The sequence below is a fragment of the Saccopteryx bilineata genome, chromosome 1 (assembly GCF_036850765.1).
Source record: "Saccopteryx bilineata isolate mSacBil1 chromosome 1, mSacBil1_pri_phased_curated, whole genome shotgun sequence".
Classification (NCBI taxonomy): domain Eukaryota; kingdom Metazoa; phylum Chordata; class Mammalia; order Chiroptera; family Emballonuridae; genus Saccopteryx; species Saccopteryx bilineata.
In genome coordinates this window covers 395,818,457-395,836,702 of record NC_089490.1, presented here as the reverse complement: position 1 = coordinate 395,836,702, position 18,246 = coordinate 395,818,457, and the positions used below count along the sequence as shown (strand labels likewise).

The following is an 18,246-nucleotide window of genomic DNA, read 5'->3' as shown; positions in this document are numbered from 1 at the left end:
TTCAATAGAAGACTGGATAAAGAAGATGTGGCACATATACACTATGGAATACTACTCAGCCATAAGAAATGATGACATCAGATCATTTACAGCAAAATGGTGGGATCTTGATAACATTATACGGAGTGAAATAAGTAAATCAGAAAAAAACAAGAACTACATGATTCCATACATTGGTGGAACATAAAAACGAGACTAAGAGACATGGACAAGAGTGTGGTGGTTACCAGGGGTGGGGGGAGGGAGGATGCAGGAGGGAGGGAGGGAGAGAGTTAGGAGGAGGGGGAGGGGCACAGAGAAAACTAGATAGAGTGTGACAGAGGACAATCTGACTCTGGGCGAGGGGTATGCAACATAATTTAATGACAAGATAACCTAGACATGTTTTCTTTGAATATATATACCCTGAATTATTAATGTCATCCCATTAACATTAATAAAAATTTATAATAAAAAATAAATAAAAGACATTGTAACACTTTTGTAGGACCAAAAGGTATTGTCTACCTCGTTCCCAGTTTAGGTTCTGGCTGGTGGAAGTCAGCCCTGGCGGGACCTGAGTTGTCCTGAGAAGGGATCAGGGTTCAGGCTGGGTGAGAGGGACCCGTGCTGGTGTGAGCAGAGGGCACTCGTCACCCACCCCTGGTGTCAGGATAGTGGGGACAGGCCACAGTGAGGAGAGCTGAGTCCGAGTTAAAATCACTCATTTTGCTTCTTTCCCAGGGAATTCCAACCTCACTGCTGGTTGGTCACTGTGGGAATGAACGGGTGGACCACACTGCCCCCTGCAGGGCCATGACCAGGGACAGTCACACAGTTGAAGGAGGGACCAAAGATATCCATAATAGGGTAAATAAATTGTAATGAAATATTTTTTAAATTCAAAATTGAGGTCACACATTAATTTTCCGATCAAGACCAGTTTCAGCCCTGCTTTGCCTGAGTCACCTCTGTCACTAACTCTGTCCCCTCCCTGCACCTCTGGTCAGGGACAGAGAGCACCCAGAGAGGAGTCTGAGTGGACAGCAGGGCACAGTGTGGACACGGGGACAGCAGTGGATCCGGGACAGGAAGCTAAGCAGATGCAGCCACAAGACCTGGGAGCCCACAGTGCTCAGATGGACCCAGGAAGGTGGGTTGATGAGGAGAGAGCATCACTTTTCAATGCACCGGGTCCATGACAGGCAGCAGATGCTGAGGGACAGAGTGCCTTTCTGATTCTCAACCCTCCATTCATGAGTTCTGTGCTGAGAACTGTGTACCGGTGTGTGCGCACATGAGCAACATGTGTGTGACTGTGTCTCTAAAACCCCTGTGTTAGTCAATCACCAAGGAAGAACGTTAGGTTTGCAGATACTTTATTGTAGGGAAAATGTATGTGAGGTTTCAACAATTGTCTTGCAGTCTGTAGATCAAAAGACAGAAGAGGGTGCTAAGTCATGGTTTCTACTCATCGTCAGTCGGTTTCTGATCATTCCCTGTAGTCTGAGCCAAAGGTCTGGTGCAAAGTTAATATGCCTTACACCAAACACTATTGTATATTGCATCCTGGAAAACAAAAACAGTCATCGCTTACATGTCAGTTCTTCTAACAAAGGACAATCCTGAGAAACAAACATTTCCTCTATCTTATCCCCAGATTGGTCCACACCCAGTGGCAGAGAGCTGGTGGTGGAAGTAACATCGGAATTCTGTGCTGTGTCCTCCTGCTCAGGAGACCTCTGCTGATGCCAGAGGGGCTGGTGCTTCCAGCACTTCCCCAGCGGGGATCCCTTTGCTGATTTTCCCTGTATGTTTCCTCTTCTTCAAGAACTTACCCAATGAATACACTGTGTTTTCAGTTTTCAGTACCTCAGCCCAAATACGAGGCAGCGTGCAGTTTGAGCTCCTGCATGGCCTGCATGTTAAGAACTAGGGCAAATGGGCAGATGCCCGCACCCTATCCTTTTTTAGGCTACTAAACTTTCCAGATGCTCACTGTTACAGATTTGTCTGATTCAGTGTTTTCTTTTTAAATAGTTCCCCTCATCTTTGATTGAAGAGGTTGTTAATTTTTTTAAGTTTTAATCATGATAAATACACATAACACCCATCTCTGCACTTTAAATATACAGACTAGTTGTGGTAAGAATATTCACCCAGAAGAGCAACCAATCTCCTAGACCTTGTGATCAGCTAATGTACAACCCTCCACACCTAACATCTCCCACTTCCTCACCGCCCTCCCTGCACACTGCTGTACTGAGGGGAAGGTAAGCCTTTGCCCAAACACCCTTTTCTCTCTCGCATTTCCAGTAATCACTCACTGGAGATTCCACAAAGTGCACAGGCTCACCAACACCAACTTGGATGGCTTTCCAGGTGTCAAAGTACTCACACTCGCTAACAATTAAATTCACTGAAATAAAGTAAACTGTGATCAACACTAGCTTTGAAGAAATTAGTAACCTACTTTGACATTGTCTATTCCTGTCTAGTGGTTTAAAAGCAGTTAAGAAGAAACCAAACTTACCACCATCACTTGGGCATTTGTCAGAGTTTCTTCACTCTGCTGGAGAAAGCACTGCTTCACTTGTCTTATGGGCTCTTCTGCTTCTGCATCCGGTATGAACTCTCTAAAATTTTCTATGTATTCATCCTTGCTCACTTCAGGGTCAATTGCCTAGTCAATCACCTGGCTCACAAGTGTGCAGCCAGGACCTGGGATGAAAGCGTGCAAAAGCTGCTCAGTCACAGAGGCATGAACTCCTGGTTGGGCAGCCGTGATGCTTGTCCTTCTCCCACATCCCAGCTGCACGTCCATTCAGAAAGATGATGGGGAATGGTCTGAGTCCTCGGACAGTAACTCAGGATCTGGGTATTCTTTAAGTCCTCACACACTGCTTCCTTGTTACACACACAGACAGACACACACACACACACACACACCTACAAACTAGAGAAGTGAGACATCCTGTCCTGGGGTGAGGGGAGCAGAGATCTCCCACAGCGGCCCTGACAACAAGCCCCCCGAAACTCGTCCCGTGCGGACTCACCTGTGCAGCAGTAAAAGGGGAGGGCAGCGAGCACGAGGACTGGGAGCAGCTTCATGGTCCCGGCAGCGGCTCTGGCTGGTCACTGCGCTGTGGCAGGAAAGAAGGATCTCACTTTGGAGGTGAGTGCCCAGAACTCCTCCTTTTATTCTCCAGGAGGTCACCTTGATTTCTCCCATGGATGAAGGAAAGAGTCACCAGACACACCTGGCACTGACCCAGGAAAGGACCGTGGAAATCCACCAGAACCCACCAGCCTGTGCTCTGTGTGTAGAAACAAAGGAGACAGAGCTTTTGGAACCCTCAATTTTTTTCTATCTGTAGCAATGGCCATGTCAGTAGATGAAATTGATTAGAAGGTTCGTCACTAAATGAACGGAATGTCACGGCAGCAGCACAGACTGATTGCCCTGAGCAAACTGATGTATGGTCTCCCTCTCATGAGGTAGACATATCATCTCTGTCCAGCTATAGGCAATGTGACAGAAGAACTCAAGTGACTTGATCATAGCCACACAGCTAGTGGGTAGCAGAGATGGGTGGGGAGGTAGGTGTTATGGGATCAGAGAGCTCTCAGCTCTACTGATCTCCTTAGTTTAACCCTTATGGACTTTACTTTAGGACTCAAGTGGATTCCAGGAACCTTGATCTGCACAGCAGCTCTATGTGACCTCCAGGTAGATTTCTGTGCGGGCCCCATGGTGTTCTACTCAAGGCCTTTGCTCCATGTGAAGTCTTCTCCACTGTCCCTGCCTGGGGGGCTTTTAGTTGAAACTATTTACTCCCAATAACACACCAAAGAGAGAACTCACTGCTGGTGTCAGATCATGGCCTTGAATCTTTGGGTTCACCTTCCCGGGACCCAATGGCTCCAGTGTTCACCAGTGTCCTGGTGACGAGGACCTGACCTCATGGCTCTTTCTTCCCTGTTCATCTTCTAGAGAGCATGACCTGCGCTCTTCTGGACTGTGTGTGACAGTTGTGATAAAGTGGGTGTCTAATTAGTTGTTTTATTACTGTTTTTGGAGATAGATTGCAATTCTACAAAGAATTCTCTGAGTATATGGCATGATTTATTAGTGGGTTTATTTAAAAGGAGTTAGTCATTTAAAATAGAGACTCTAAAAGGCAAGGCTCATCCCCAACTCTAAACCCAGACATCAAGCTGACATCATGGTGCTAACACCGCAGACTTAATTTTCTTAGAGATAACTGGGGGATCACCCATCAGCAGGGCCAGGGTAGGAAAACAAGAAGTGGGAGCTCTGACATCCAGGCACGGGGCCACCTCAGCCCTCTAGTACCTGGAAATAAATATTAGCTTAATTCAATCTCACCCGGATCCATCTAATGACTTGGAACAGGGAGCTGGATTTGGAAGCTGAGTCAATATCACTTGTCACCTCCCGGTATTTCTCTTTGGCTCATTAACCAAAACTTACACAGCTTGATATTTCTACAAGATCTGTGGTTAAATATTTAATCCGCACACACATGTGACAGTCCATATGGCTTGTTAGATTAATACACCAAATCTTCTCTATTCAGTTACTAATTTCCCTCCAACTAATGCTCATGGTTTCTTATTAACTATTGGACTCCAGAACTTGAATGTGTGGTCATAGGGCTGTTACAAGGGGAATAAGGGAAATCTAATACATATTTCCAGTGCTAGAACCATGATTCTCTACTATGGCTGATTTTCTCCCTCCTTGCATCCACCATTGTGGGCATTGGTCCTTGCCCAGAGATATATTACTGTCCCCTGGAGTGGGTGGTGGCCATTGGCATCAAATGGATAAGACCACGTTTGCTGCTAAACAGCCTGAGCTACTCAAGGCACCTACTCAGAAAAGAACTCCTCAACCTCCAATGACACTAAAGTCACGGCCAAGACACCCAGTCATAGAAACATCCCTGACTGCATTTGTCCTTATGGCAAAAGATGAGGACAGGCCTGTGGCCTCACAGCCAGAGGACAGTGAGGAGCCGCCGTGCTGACCAATGGTGGCAGTAGAGTCGCCACGTGTGACCTCCGGTGCATGGAGCTCATCTCCAAGATCAGGACTTTGACAGGCTTGTCCTCCCACCTGGAAGTCGTCTCCTTCTCCTCTCTGTCACCCTTATTGACATTGTCCTTCAGGATCCACTCAGCCCTCCCCTGCTCACAGTCTAGTCTAGGAGAATGCAAGCTCACAAGCGCTTTGTTCTCTGTTGAATGTCTGTAGGCCTTTAATTTCTAAGGTACAAACTCATTTTTGATATAACATTATTCTTCAGTTCCCTGCCTTATCTCTTGTCATTTAATATGACAATCAATTCTTTCAGAAAATTCACTAGTTCTTTCAACAAAATACATCAAGAATCTCCTAAGTTTGGTGCCACATAGATCTCTATGTGGCCTTCAATGATGTACCACATCTTAACTCATTTCTACCATATTTAGTTTCTTGCAAATTTCAGTCGTCCTTCCTTGTCATTTCTGTCTGACACTTTCTTGTATTTTCAAATTTTTTATTTTAAAATAATGATGTCAGAAAATTGGTCAAAAATGGAAAAACAACTTCTTCCAATGAGAAGCACTAGATGACTGCCCAGTCTTATACACACCATGCCATCTCCACCTCCCCACAAATGGGATCACTGCATCTCATGGTGTTGATGTGTGAAATTATATCATTTTACCCTTCTCTGCGGCTCATCTACAAACACCTGTGTTATATCCTGTGTGCACTGGGCTGCCTGCCTTGTCTTTCTTCATCCAGTCCTTTCTGTAGAGCAAATTCTCCTCTACCTTCTGAGAAAAACCTCATGGGAGATAAAACTTCAGCAGATGTGCTGCTCTTCTGAGATGTGTTTATGTTCATGCTGAAATGCTAGCTGACTGCCTCAGAATTCTGTCTGTGCACAGGTACAGGCCAGACCTCTGAACTTTCAGTGTTCCTCTGGGCCCTCCAGTCGGTGCTCATTCTACTTTTATTCCTCATCCTGGCAGGTGACCTAGTGTTTCTTTTTGAAAGAATCTCCTTCCTTTAAGGTGATGTTTCCAAACATCACAAAATGTGTTCTGATGTGGGGAAATAGTGAGCTGGTCCAGTTCATAGTCTTCGCTGTGGGGGCATTTTCTTCATGTATTTCTTGGTGGTTTCCTCCCAGCACGGTCTCTCTCATTTAACATTTTTTATTAGTTGGAACTCTTGGATTAATGTTTGGACATGCTCATCTTTCCTCTCTTATTTCTTTTCTATTACACACACACACACACACACACACACACCCAAGCACAGAGTTTGTCTTCTAGATCCTTTATGTTGTTGTCTAGCTGCTATATTTATTATTTCCCCAAAGTTCTTGTTTTAGTTTAAATGTCTGTTACCCACAAGGAAGAACATATTGTAGTAATCTTCACTTTCTGAAGACCCATGACATGTCCCACGTGAGAGAGTTCTTTCTGACCCAGAGAACTTTGACCTCTTCATAAGATTATGTGTCTTTTAAGAACTTGTTAGCTCTCTGTCTCTCTCCATTTTCATGCCCTCCCAGGTTAGCGCCTGGGAGACACATAGTAGAATTAAAAGGAAGGGAGGAATGAAGAGCGTTAATTTTGATTAAGGTGAAGTTTTTGTTGTCCTACATCCAAGAATACACTCTATACTGATTGGAGACTTTGACCGCCATTTATAGGAGTGGAGAGCCACTGAAAGATTACTCTAAGTAAACATATGACAAACCAGTGCCTTGAGCTTGGTTTATTGAACTTGTCACAGAGAGTAGGAGGGATGCAGAGAGAAGATATTTAAGGGGCAGAGTCTAGGCAGAGAGTGATAACATGTGTCCCGGGAAGGATTCAAGGTGCAATGATAAAGTCAAGAGACTCTGCAGATCAATCCTTTGTAGCTGCTAAACTCAGTTTGTGAGTTTGAAGCAGAGTTTCTAAACATAGGTGAGGTCCCCAAGAAAAAAAGTCCTGGGAGGCAACAAACAGAGAGTTGACACCAGACGTGATCTGACAGGAGGTGTCTGCAATGCAGGGAGAGTGTCCTGAGGGCTGAAATACAGAACCTGTTCCCATGGGCAGGTCTCTTTCCGCTGCCTCTCAGAGAGCGAGATTCTGTGCAATCTTCTTCTGTATTTTGGTAAAATATACAAACATAGGCCCTTGCCGGTTTGCTCAGTGGTAGAGCATGCACGTGGCGTGTGGATGACCCAGGTTTTTTTTTTGTTTTTTTTTTTTTTTTACAGGGACAGAGTCAGAGAGAGGGATAGACAGACAGGAATGGAGGGAGATGAGAAGCATCAATCATCAGTTTTTCGTTGCAACACCTTAGTTGTTCATTGATTGCTCTCTCATACGTGCCTTGACCGTGGGCCTTCAGCAGACCGAGTAACCTCTTGCTTGAGCCAGTGACCTTGGGTCCAAGCTGGTGAGCTTTTTGCTCAAGCCAGATGAGCCCGTGCTCAAGCTGGCTACCTCGGGGTCTCGAACCTGGGTCTTCCGCATCCCAGTCCAACGCTCTGTCCACTGCACCACCGCCTGGTCAGGCTGGATGACCCAGGTTTGATTCTTAGGACACACAGGAGAAGCAACCATCTGCTTCACCACCCCTCCCCCTCTTTCTCTCTCTCTCTCTTCCTATCTCACAGCCATGGCTTGATTGGTCTGAGTGCACTGGCCCTGGGTTCTGAGGATGGTTCCATGCAGCTTCTACCTCAGGCACTAAAAGTAGCTCAGTTCTGAGCATGGCCAAAGTGAACAGAGCATCAGCCCCTTTTGGGGTGCTCTGTGTATCCTGGTCGGCGCACATGCAGGAGTCTGTCTCTCTATCTCCCCTCCTCTTGCTTGGAAAAGATGAAAATAAGTTTCAAACATAAAATTATAATTTTAATCATATTATGTGAAGAATTCACTGGCATGTTATATTCAGTCTCCATTTTACCACCATTCTTGTCCAGAATTATCCGGAACGAGGGTCTAGCCATTAACCTCACTCCCCCGTCCGCTCCGGCCCAGCCTTTGTGATCATGACATATCTCACCTGTCTCCCTGTCAGCAGCTCAGGGAAGACACGTTCCTGCCCGAGACCCTATCTGTCACTGTTATCACAGTAATACTGATAAATGCCCTGCCATGCCCACCTTGCAGAGCTAGAGAAGTGGCCAAGGAAAGGTCTCCAGGTGACCCCCTGGGGATGCTGGGAGTCTCTGGCTCATGCACAGTCTGGCTGTCCTCCCCAGTTCAGGGGCTGTCGTGGCCTCCGCAGTCACGTGGTGCCGCACCCGCAGCAGGGGAGGTGGGGATGGGGGCCGCACGGTTCCACCCGCAGAGGTACTCACGTTGGTCCTGGACTGGGACCTGCGCATCACTTGCTTTTGAAATCTTCCCAGTTGATGCTGAGAAGACACAGAGCCAGGCTGGAGGCCAGTGGAGGGACGTCCTTTGTTCCACGTCCAACGATGGTAACAGTCTATCCCATTCCTGAAGACCTGTCAGGATAAACTTGTAACCTTTCGGGACAATGACTGCCCATCGGGATCTCCATGCTTGTAAACTCTTAAGCATTTTAGCAACATTACCATTGATTGATAGTATTTGTTCTTTATATTGTTCCTTTTCCCAAATGTACACCCAAACTTCTCAGTGACAGGACTCTTATATCACAAAAGAATAACATGACAACAGAGGGATAGTTGCCTGCTTGTGTGTGTGTGTGTGTTTGTGTGTGTGTGTGTCCTTGTGTGTGTCTCTGGTGTGTCTGTGCATCACCTATTGGGCATGTTTCCAATGTGCGTAAATATGTGTATATGAGTGCGTGCGTGTGGTTTAATGCACACACTGTGACTGTGTATGACGGTTTACTTTAGGGTCTGAGAGGCAGAGAAGGCTTCACCGAGCAGGGGACGGGACACAGGCTTTGCAGACTAGGCTGTTCACTCTCCTGTGCTGGGACAACATAGAGGGAAAGGGACCACGACGAGCCCACGGGCATTGCTGTGACCCAACGTCATGACGAGTGAATGGCACATAGACAGGATGGCTGAGCACAGCATATGGGTGAGCAGGGACATGGGGAGAGAGGGGACCCAGGACGGGGTCAGGCCAGGCCTGTATGACCGCTGATGGGGGCCTTGTCTCCCCACATGATTCCAGGCTGCGTTTCTCAGGCTGTGGCAAGAGCTCCTGACCCTGTGTCCACAGAGCACAGATGTGGATGAACAAGAAGATGTTCCAGAAAATAGAGACTAATTTACATGGACATGTTCCCCTGTGATCACATTTATTCTAAAGGTTTTGGACACAGTTGATAATTGTAGGTACCACCTATTTTTTATTTTCTATGTTCTCAAGAATGTTTATAGAAGCGGGGCCAGGCAGGGGTGCAAAGGAAACAATAGTGTGTACAATATACCAATTATACTTAAAGAACGTGGGTATGTCTAATAACAAATCCTCTTCCTTCAAACATTTAGAAACACATGAGCTCTAGTGTTTCAGAGTACGAAAGGATGTTCGAAGAGAGGCTAGACCGTGGAGGGGGCACCCTCAGTGGACTCTTAGGGTCAGCAGGCAGAGAAGCTCAAGTAGGCTCATTCCGTCCCCACACAGATCCACACCTGAGACTGGGACTGTCATGTCTGTGTCGTGGGAAAAAGGACTCTGTAGATGTGATAAAGTTACAGATTTTGAATTAAGGAGATGATACTGAATTTTCTGGTGACCTCTAAATGTCATCCCACACATTGTCCATGAAAGAGACCAGGAGATTCTCATACACAGAGAAAAATACAGCAATGTCCCCTCATGGGGCAGAGAAAGGAGGGATGTTGGTACCAGACGAGGACAGTCACCAGCCTTCAGCTGGAGGCACCAGGGATAGATGTTCCCCTCGACGTTCCAGAGCCAGCATGGCCTCCTGACACTGAGATTTCAGCAGAGGTTACAGATTTGTCCCTGGCACTCAGGCCACCATGACACCTGGACACAGGGTTTCCCTACATTACCCCTGACACTTCCCACAGGCCCCTGCGTGATGAAATCCACCCCAACTCAAGGTCAGAGACTGTTGGATAAAACAAGACAGGCAGCGAAGTGCAGGAAAGAAATTTATTGAAGCAAGACGTTGAAACCTCCACATTGTCCGGGAAAGATCAGGTCATCATTGAACGACAAAGAACTTGCATGGAAGATTGTTAAACCTGTCTGTTACATGCATCTTCCGTGCGGATCTGAAATAGAAAAAGAAAGAAAAGAAACATCAGTCATGAAGCCCCCACAGAAGCCATGTTAACACAGACTGTTGTTCACAACCCAGATGTGGAAGAAACTGCAACCAGCAAAGGGAAATGGAGGCACCAGGCAGGTAGCCGTGCGTGTGGGGAATTCAATAGTCCTGGTCCAGTCTGCACAGACCGTGCGAGTCAGGAGAGAACCATGTCCACACCCCGCAGATAAACCCTGCGTGTCCCCAGAGAAGGGCGCAGGTCTCTAGTGGAGCGAGGAGGAGGCTCAGGAGTTGGGCAGAGCAGCCTGGTGTCCTTTCTCTGAGTCCAAGGATGAGGACTCCTCTTGTCACTAAACGAGGACACAGGGCTGAAAGACCGGGACTGGATGGGCGGGGCCATGGGTCATTCTGCCTGCAGATGTCCCACCTCCAGGAGTGGACATTCCCCACACAACACACGGACTTCCCCACACTGAGAATCCAGCTAGTGAGGACAGTTGTCTGAAACCTGACTTAATTCCAGGGTGGACGTGCTGAGAGACACCTTTACATCTGTGTGATCTCTCCATGAGGACATGATTGAAGTGTTTCAGCTCCACACGGGGCTGCAGAGGACACAGGGAGGGTTGTGGCCCCCTGGCCAGGAAACTTGGGGTGACGTACAGGGGTGACCTCTGCTCTGTGAGAGCTGGCAGAGCCCCCAGCAGCTGCCCCTCTGTCCTGACAGAGGGCGGGGCTGGCTCTCTCCCTCTCGCTGTGTCCCCTTCTCCCTCCCAGTCCTCCCGTGAGAGTCCCAGGGACTGTGCCACTGGGTGAGGGGCCCGTCCTGCTGGGGGCAACCGTCTCTGGCCCTACCCCATCACACCCTGTGGCCCTGGCTGTCCCTCTCCTCAGGACACTGTGGGGAACCTGGTGCCCAGGGAGGTGACCTGAGAAGGACGAACATGCCCAGCGCTGTGTGCAGCCTTAGTCCAGCTCAGCAGGTGTCACGTTATCATGGACCTTGTGACCATGGGCCACTCGATCAGACGTGAGCAGAGGGACAGCTGCCTTCACACCCTGTGTCCCCAGAGCAGCACCCTGACCTCCCTCCTGACTACATAGCTGAGCTGAGCCTCTATGCCAACAGAGAAAGAAATTACCACATATTTGAGAATTTCCATGGTGTTTTCATCAGAAATCTTATCCAAGCACCTCTTCACTTTCACCTTGGCCTCGACAGCTTCCCGAGGTGCACCGTATCTCTGAAGTTCCTTACGGTAAACGCTGACAGAATCTAAAAATAAGCTCCTCACTTGAGAAAGAACTGCTGGGCAGACTAGTTTTGCTAGAGTAGCAGAAAAACAAAAACAATCGATGTAATATACTGACATTTTCCTATGACTCCGTACCTTACAGTGTACAAGAGCCTCACAGGGTTTATGGGCACATCTCCTAACTGGCAATGACAGTGCAAAATCCTGGATGTTGTGACCTTGTCAAGATCACAGAGCACTCCGCAGAGCTCAGTCTGGAAAGCTGGTTGTCCAATCCCTAGTTCAGGTTTATCCTTTGTGAAGTACACCTGCGACTTTCCAGATCTCCTGCTTTGTTGAAATTCACACTCCCTAGATTATAAAACTTAAGGTTTGCCTGTCCGTACAGTGACACCTTCTTTAGTCTTGATATGGAGAGAAAGGAGAAGTTATCAGTCAGTCTTTCAACTGAATGGCAGTAAGAACTTACTAGAGGCCAGAGAAAGGAGAATAAATCTGGAGAGAAATGAGAAAATCTATTAATGTTAGAAGATGCTCCTTTGAAACTAAATTAGGCTATAGGATTATGTCATTGGATGAAGAAGATTGAAATGCTTCTGAAAAAAATGACTCTATGAGTTTCACACAACTGGAATTGTGCACATGTCATGATGGCTCTTGTGTTCTGCACTGATGTACAGAAGTCCTTAGAGAAGGTGGGAGATGGGAACTGGGGCTTACTACCGACCCCACAGGGATTGTGCTGAGACCTCAAGTGACCACTTTCTCTGGTCTATATTCCCCAACCCTCACCCCAAGTCTTTGCAACCATGTGCAGCCCAGAATGTGCCCTACCAGGCTCTGATCTGACCGGATCTGATAGCAGCTATGAGGAGATGGTGAGAGGGTCAGATCAGAGGCCACATGGGGAAACAGGAAGAGGTTCAGAAAGTCGGATGAAAGAGAATGACTCAAAAGGACTTGAGGTCATTTGACTCAGTGGTAGAGCATTGGCCTGGCATGCAGAAGTCCAAAGTTTGATCCCAGGCCCAGGCACTCAGAAGATCCCGTCTGCTTCTCCACCCCTCTTTTTTCCTTTCTCTCTATCTCTCACTTCTTCTCCCATAGCTAAGGCTCCAGAGGAGCAAAGTTTGCCCGGGCGCTGAGGACGGCTCCATGGCCTCTGCCTCAGGCACTAGAATGGCTCCAGTTGTAATGAGGGCAACGCTCCACAGGAGCTGAGCATTGCCCCCTGGTGGACATGCCAGGTAAATCCTGGTCTGGCGCATGTGGGAGTCTGTCTTTCTGCCTCTCCTCTTTTCACTTCAAAAAAATGCAGAAAGAAAAGAAAAAAAACAAAGGCTTGAGTCAGTATTGAGGAAATGAAGGATCGCCAAATCATTCCCAAAGTATTTTTTTTTGATGAATGGCTAGAATGAGCCCAGAAAAGTAGCAGTTGCCGCCCTAACAATGGCACAAGATCTCCAAATCCTGGCCAGATGCCTAGAGAATGAGCAGCACATGTCAACTGGCTGAGGGCTGCAGTTCTCAGAGCCCACGGGAAGACTGATCATTCAGAGATTCAGACAACACTGGCTCTTCCTGAACTGAGAACTCTGCTAACGCCCCTCCTGCCTGCACATTGTATGAGTCTGAATCCAGGAGTTCACAGGCCATAGACTCAACCGGCATCTAAAAGATTCAGGGAAGCAGAACGTCTGACGGGACCTGGAGCTGCCCTCTGACACACGGCATCTCACTGCTCTGTCAGAGCCACTCTGGGTGGCAGTTGTGAAAAGCAAGGACAAGAGGGAACTTGGAGAGATTATGCATTTGTTCAAGGTCACAGCGCTGCTGAGTGACAAAGCCATGACTCACAACCAAGTTCCGTTACATCATGCTGCTCTGACAGGTAGACCACAGAGAGGGATCAGGCATCCAATGGAGAACCCTTAAAACGATCCTGCAGTGATGTCTGTGAAAGTTCCAGATCACTAGGAATTGAAACAATGAGCCCTGGCTGTAGAGAGCTAGTCCATAAGAGGAGGCAGAAAGGGTTTGGATTCTGATCTGCTCACCTCCCACCCATAATAATTCACTTCGTATAAAGAAGGTTACTTAACCAGGCAGATGGTACTCACATTAGACATGATACTCACCCTCATAACAGGAAAGCGCCAGAGTGACCAGCAGGACACACAACACTGGCCTCATGGTGGACTTTGCTTTGAGTTCAGCTTTAACAGGAATGAGCAACTAAGAGCTGGACTCAGCAGCCTACAGAGCTTGAGGTTATTTGTACCCAGTGAGTCTCACTGGTCCTGCCCACAAAAGATGTGGCAAGTCACCAAGCCTGGCTTCCAGCACTAACTTCCTCCCTGAGGAATGATGCCATGCTTCTGTGTCACAGAATCAAACGACTTAGAAAGCTAGGCATTGCTAGCACCCTGACATCTCCTTTGCAGCAACACCGAGGGTGGGGTTAGAAATGTATACTCAGTAATTGACAGGAAGCCCCTGGGATTTGGCTCCTTAATTCTAGGCCGTGTCTAGTTTGCTGATCTCTGTCAGCCTGGTGCCGGGCACAGGACGAGGGTCAGCAAGTACCCCTGGGTGTGCAGGACTATGAATTAACAAACTACTCAGGTGGGTTAGGGAGCATCTTTAGTGTGAGATGATGCCTGCTGTGCCAGGGCTCCTTTGGCGGTGGAGGGAGAAAGGTCAGTGGGCTGGAGACAATTGTGAAGAAATCAGAGGTGTTGAGTTCCCGAGAGAAACCTGTGACAAGAGGAAGATTACCTGCTAAATCCTAACTTCTACTTAATCTGACATATCCAAACTATCAAGTGACATTTCAAATCAAATCAGAACAACATCTCACTCTAATCTACTGTTTCAAAAAATATCAAAACAGATCCCAACTCAAATCACATGCTATACTGTTCTAATTGACAGATTCACTTGTCAGTTAGGAGGATCGCACCTTCTGGATCATCAGAATCCCAGCAGGACAAGTGCCCACAGCGCCCATCCTCTGCCTGTCCCCAGCCATGACTGGATGCTCCATAGGAACACAGGGGAGGCATGGCGAATTCTGAAGAAGACATTAGGATGCAGCAGGTTACAGAATAGCATTCTGGGAAACCACTCAGGAAGGGGACAATTGTGACAGTAGGAAATGTTAGGAGGAGAGGTCCCAAGGGAACAGCCTGGAGGAAGACAAGACACCGTCAGCCAGAAGCTCGTGTCACCCTGAAACACAGGAGGGCCTGGTGGAGGAGGGAAGGCTGTGTGACTGGGGAAGCAGGATGGGCTGAGTCAGGGGGGTCCCCATTCTTCTCCGGGAGCCCTGGGGGCGAGTGGTGGGTGGGAGAGACCCAGATGGACACTGTGCCCCCCGGGCTTTCCTGCTCTGTTTCAGATCTCAGGTCAAGGTCAGTTACAATTTTGAAAATTATTTATTTCCAAAAAAATAATAAAAGGAATAAACAAATAAAAAATATGAATATTGACATGGATACAGTATGGTGCAGCCATTAAAGAAAGGGTCTAGAATTCCCTCAAAAAATTAAAAGTAGGTCACGGAAATGGCACCGTGAGAAGCGCGTCCGACAGCTCTCCCCTAAATCACAACAAATTTATCAACTAGAAACAGAAAAAATTTATCCTCGGAGCATTCCGGAGTTCCACACAAACTGAAAGCAAAAGGACTGTTATCACTTGAATCTGAGAGACGAGGGTGTGGAGGAAGCTACCGCAGCAGCGATGCTCATTCAAGCCGCGAGGGAGTGCGCCTGCGTGCTATCAATAAGACCACCCTCAGATGCCGATAAGAAAGAGGAAATCGAATATTATGGATACAAAAGAAAGAGAGGTAACACAAATAGATGTGGAAAAATCTATGGAGAAAAGACTTAACATATTGGAAGCCTTGGAGGCAAATGACAGAGAATTTAAAATAGAAATCTTAAAAATACTCAGAGATATACAAGAAAACACAGAAAGGCAATATAGGGAGATCAGAAAACAACTCAATGAACACAAAGAATATATTACCAAGGAAATTGAAACTATAAAAACAAATCAAACAGAAATGAAAAACTCAATTCACGAGCTGAAAAACGAGGTAACAAGCTTAGCTAACAGAACAGCCCAGATTGAAGATAGGATTAGTGAAATAGAACACAAACAACTTGAGGCACAACAGAGAGAAGAAGAAAGAGACTCAAAAATAATAAAAAATGAGAAAGCCCTACAGGAATTGTCTGACTCCATCAGAAAGAATAACATAAGAATAATAGGTATATCAGAGGGAGAAGAGAAAGAAAATGGAATGGAGAATATACTCAAACAAATAATAGACGAGAACTTCCCAAGCCTGTGGAAGGAACTAAAGCCTCAAATTCAAGAAGCAAACAGAACACCAAGTTTTCTTAACCCCAACAAACCCACTCCAAGGCACATCATAATAAAGATGACACAAACCAATGACAAAGAAAAAATTCTCAAGGCAGCCAGGGAAAAGAAGAGTACAACATATAAAGGAAGGCCTATTAGATTATCATCAGATTTCTCAGCAGAAACTCTACAAGCTAGAAGAGAGTGGACCCCAATATTTAAAGCCCTGAAAGAGAGGAACTTTCAGCCAAGAATACTATACCCATCAAAGCTATCCTTCAAGTATGAAGGAGATATAAAAACATTCACAAATACAGAAAAGATGAGAGAATTTATCAACAGAAAGCCCCCTCTCCAGGAAATACTAAGGGGGGTTTTCCAACCAGATTCAAAGAACAAAAGAAAACAACACCACAAGTAACAGCTCCACCAAGAACACAATAAAACCAAACTTAAACTGTGACAACAAAGGAAAAAAAGGGGGGAGAGGATGGAGATTAACAGTAGCAAAGGATGATGAAGTGCAGAAATACTTATAAGATAGGGTACTACAATGAATATGGTAGGTAACCTTTTCATTACTTAATGGTAACCACCCTTAAAAAAACCACCACAAAAACACTTGACTTAAAAAAGGTAGCAACAGAGGAAAGAAGTATGGAACACAAACAAACAAAAACAAATGATAGAAAAACAAAAGAGAAGAATCAAACTAGATACAAAACTAACAGAAAGCAATTTATAAAATGGCAGTAGGGAACCCACAAGTGTCAATAATTACACTAAATGTAAATGGATTAAACTTACCAATAAAAAGACACAGAGTAGCAGAATGGATTATAAAAGAAAATCCAACTATATGCTGCCTACAAGAAACACATCTAAGCAACAAGGATAAAAACAAATTCAAAGTGAAAGGCTGGAAAACAATACTCCAAGCAAACAACACCCAAAAAACAGCAGGCGTAGCAATACTCATATCTAATAATGCTGACTACAAGACAGAAAAAGTACTCAGAGACAAAAATGGTCATTTCATAATGATTAAGGGGAAGTTGAATCAAGAAGACATAACAATCCTTAATATATATGCACCAAACCAAGGAGCACCAAAATATATAAGACAGCTACTTATTGACCTTAAAACAAAAACTAACAAAAATACAATCATACTTGGAGACCTCAATACACTGCTGACGGCTCTAGATCGGTCATCCAAACAGAGAATCAATAAAGATATAGTGGCCTTAAACGAAATACTAGAACACCTGGATATGATAGACATCTACAGGACACTTCATCCCAAAGAGACAGAGTATACATTTTTCTCTAGTGTACATGGAACATTCTCAAGAATTGACCATATGTTGGGCCACAAAGACAATATCAGCAAATTTAGAAAAATTGAAATTGTACCAAGCATATTTTCTGATCATAAAGCCTTGAAACTAGAATTCAACTGCAAAAAAGAGGGGGAAAAACCCACAAAAATGTGGAAACTAAACAACATACTTCTAAAAAATGAATGGGTCAAAGAAGAAATAAGCGCAGAAATCAAAAGATATATACAGACAAATGAAAATGAAAATATGACATATCAGAATCTCTGGGATGCAGCAAAAGCAGAAATAAGAGGAAAGTTCATATCACTTCAGGCCTATATGAACAAACAAGAGAGAGCCGAAGTAAACCACTTAACTTCACACCTTAAGGAACTAGAAAAAGAAGAACAAAGACAACCCAAAACCAGCCGAAGAAAGGAGATAATAAAAATCAGAGCAGAAATAAATGAAATAGAGAACAGAAAAACTATAGAAAAAATCAATAAAACAAGGAGCTGGTTCTTTGAAAAGATCAACAAAATTGACAAAACCTTGGCAAGACTCACCAAGGAAAAAAGACACAGGACTCAAATAAATAAAATCCAAAATGAAAGAGGAGAGATCACCACAGACATCATAGAAATACAAAGAATTATTGTAGAATACTATGAAAAATTATATGCCACCAAATACAACAATCTAGAAGAAATGGATAAATTCCTAGATCAATACAACCTTCCTAGACTGAGTCATGAAGAAGCAGAAAGCCTAAACAGACCAATCAGCAGGGAGGAAATAGAAAAAACTATTAAAAATCTCCCCAAAAATAAAAGTCCGGGCCCAGACGGTTATATTAGTGAATTCTATCAAACATTCAAAGAAGACTTGGTTCCTATTCTACTCAAAGTGTTCCAAAAAATTGAAGAAGAAGCAATACTTCCAAACACATTTTATGAGGCCAACATAACCCTCATACCAAAACCTGGCAAGGATGGCACAAAGAAAGAAAACTACAGACCAATATCTCTAATGAATACAG

At 45.4% G+C, this 18,246-nt stretch overlaps 1 protein-coding gene across 1 annotated transcript; it reads right to left on the bottom strand.

Annotated features, from left to right (window-relative positions):
• Window positions 1-10,119: 10,119 nt before the first annotated feature.
• On the bottom strand, window positions 10,120-13,785 carry LOC136320886 (secretoglobin family 1D member 1-like). The gene is made up of 3 exons (XM_066254028.1): window positions 13,647-13,785; window positions 11,395-11,579; window positions 10,120-10,256 (listed from the first exon to the last, which is right to left on the bottom strand). The coding sequence occupies exons 1-3, from the start codon at window positions 13,699-13,701 to the stop codon at window positions 10,221-10,223; spliced, it is 276 nt and encodes a 91-aa protein (XP_066110125.1). The 5' UTR covers window positions 13,702-13,785; the 3' UTR covers window positions 10,120-10,220.
• Between the last annotated feature and the right edge of the window lie 4,461 nt (window positions 13,786-18,246).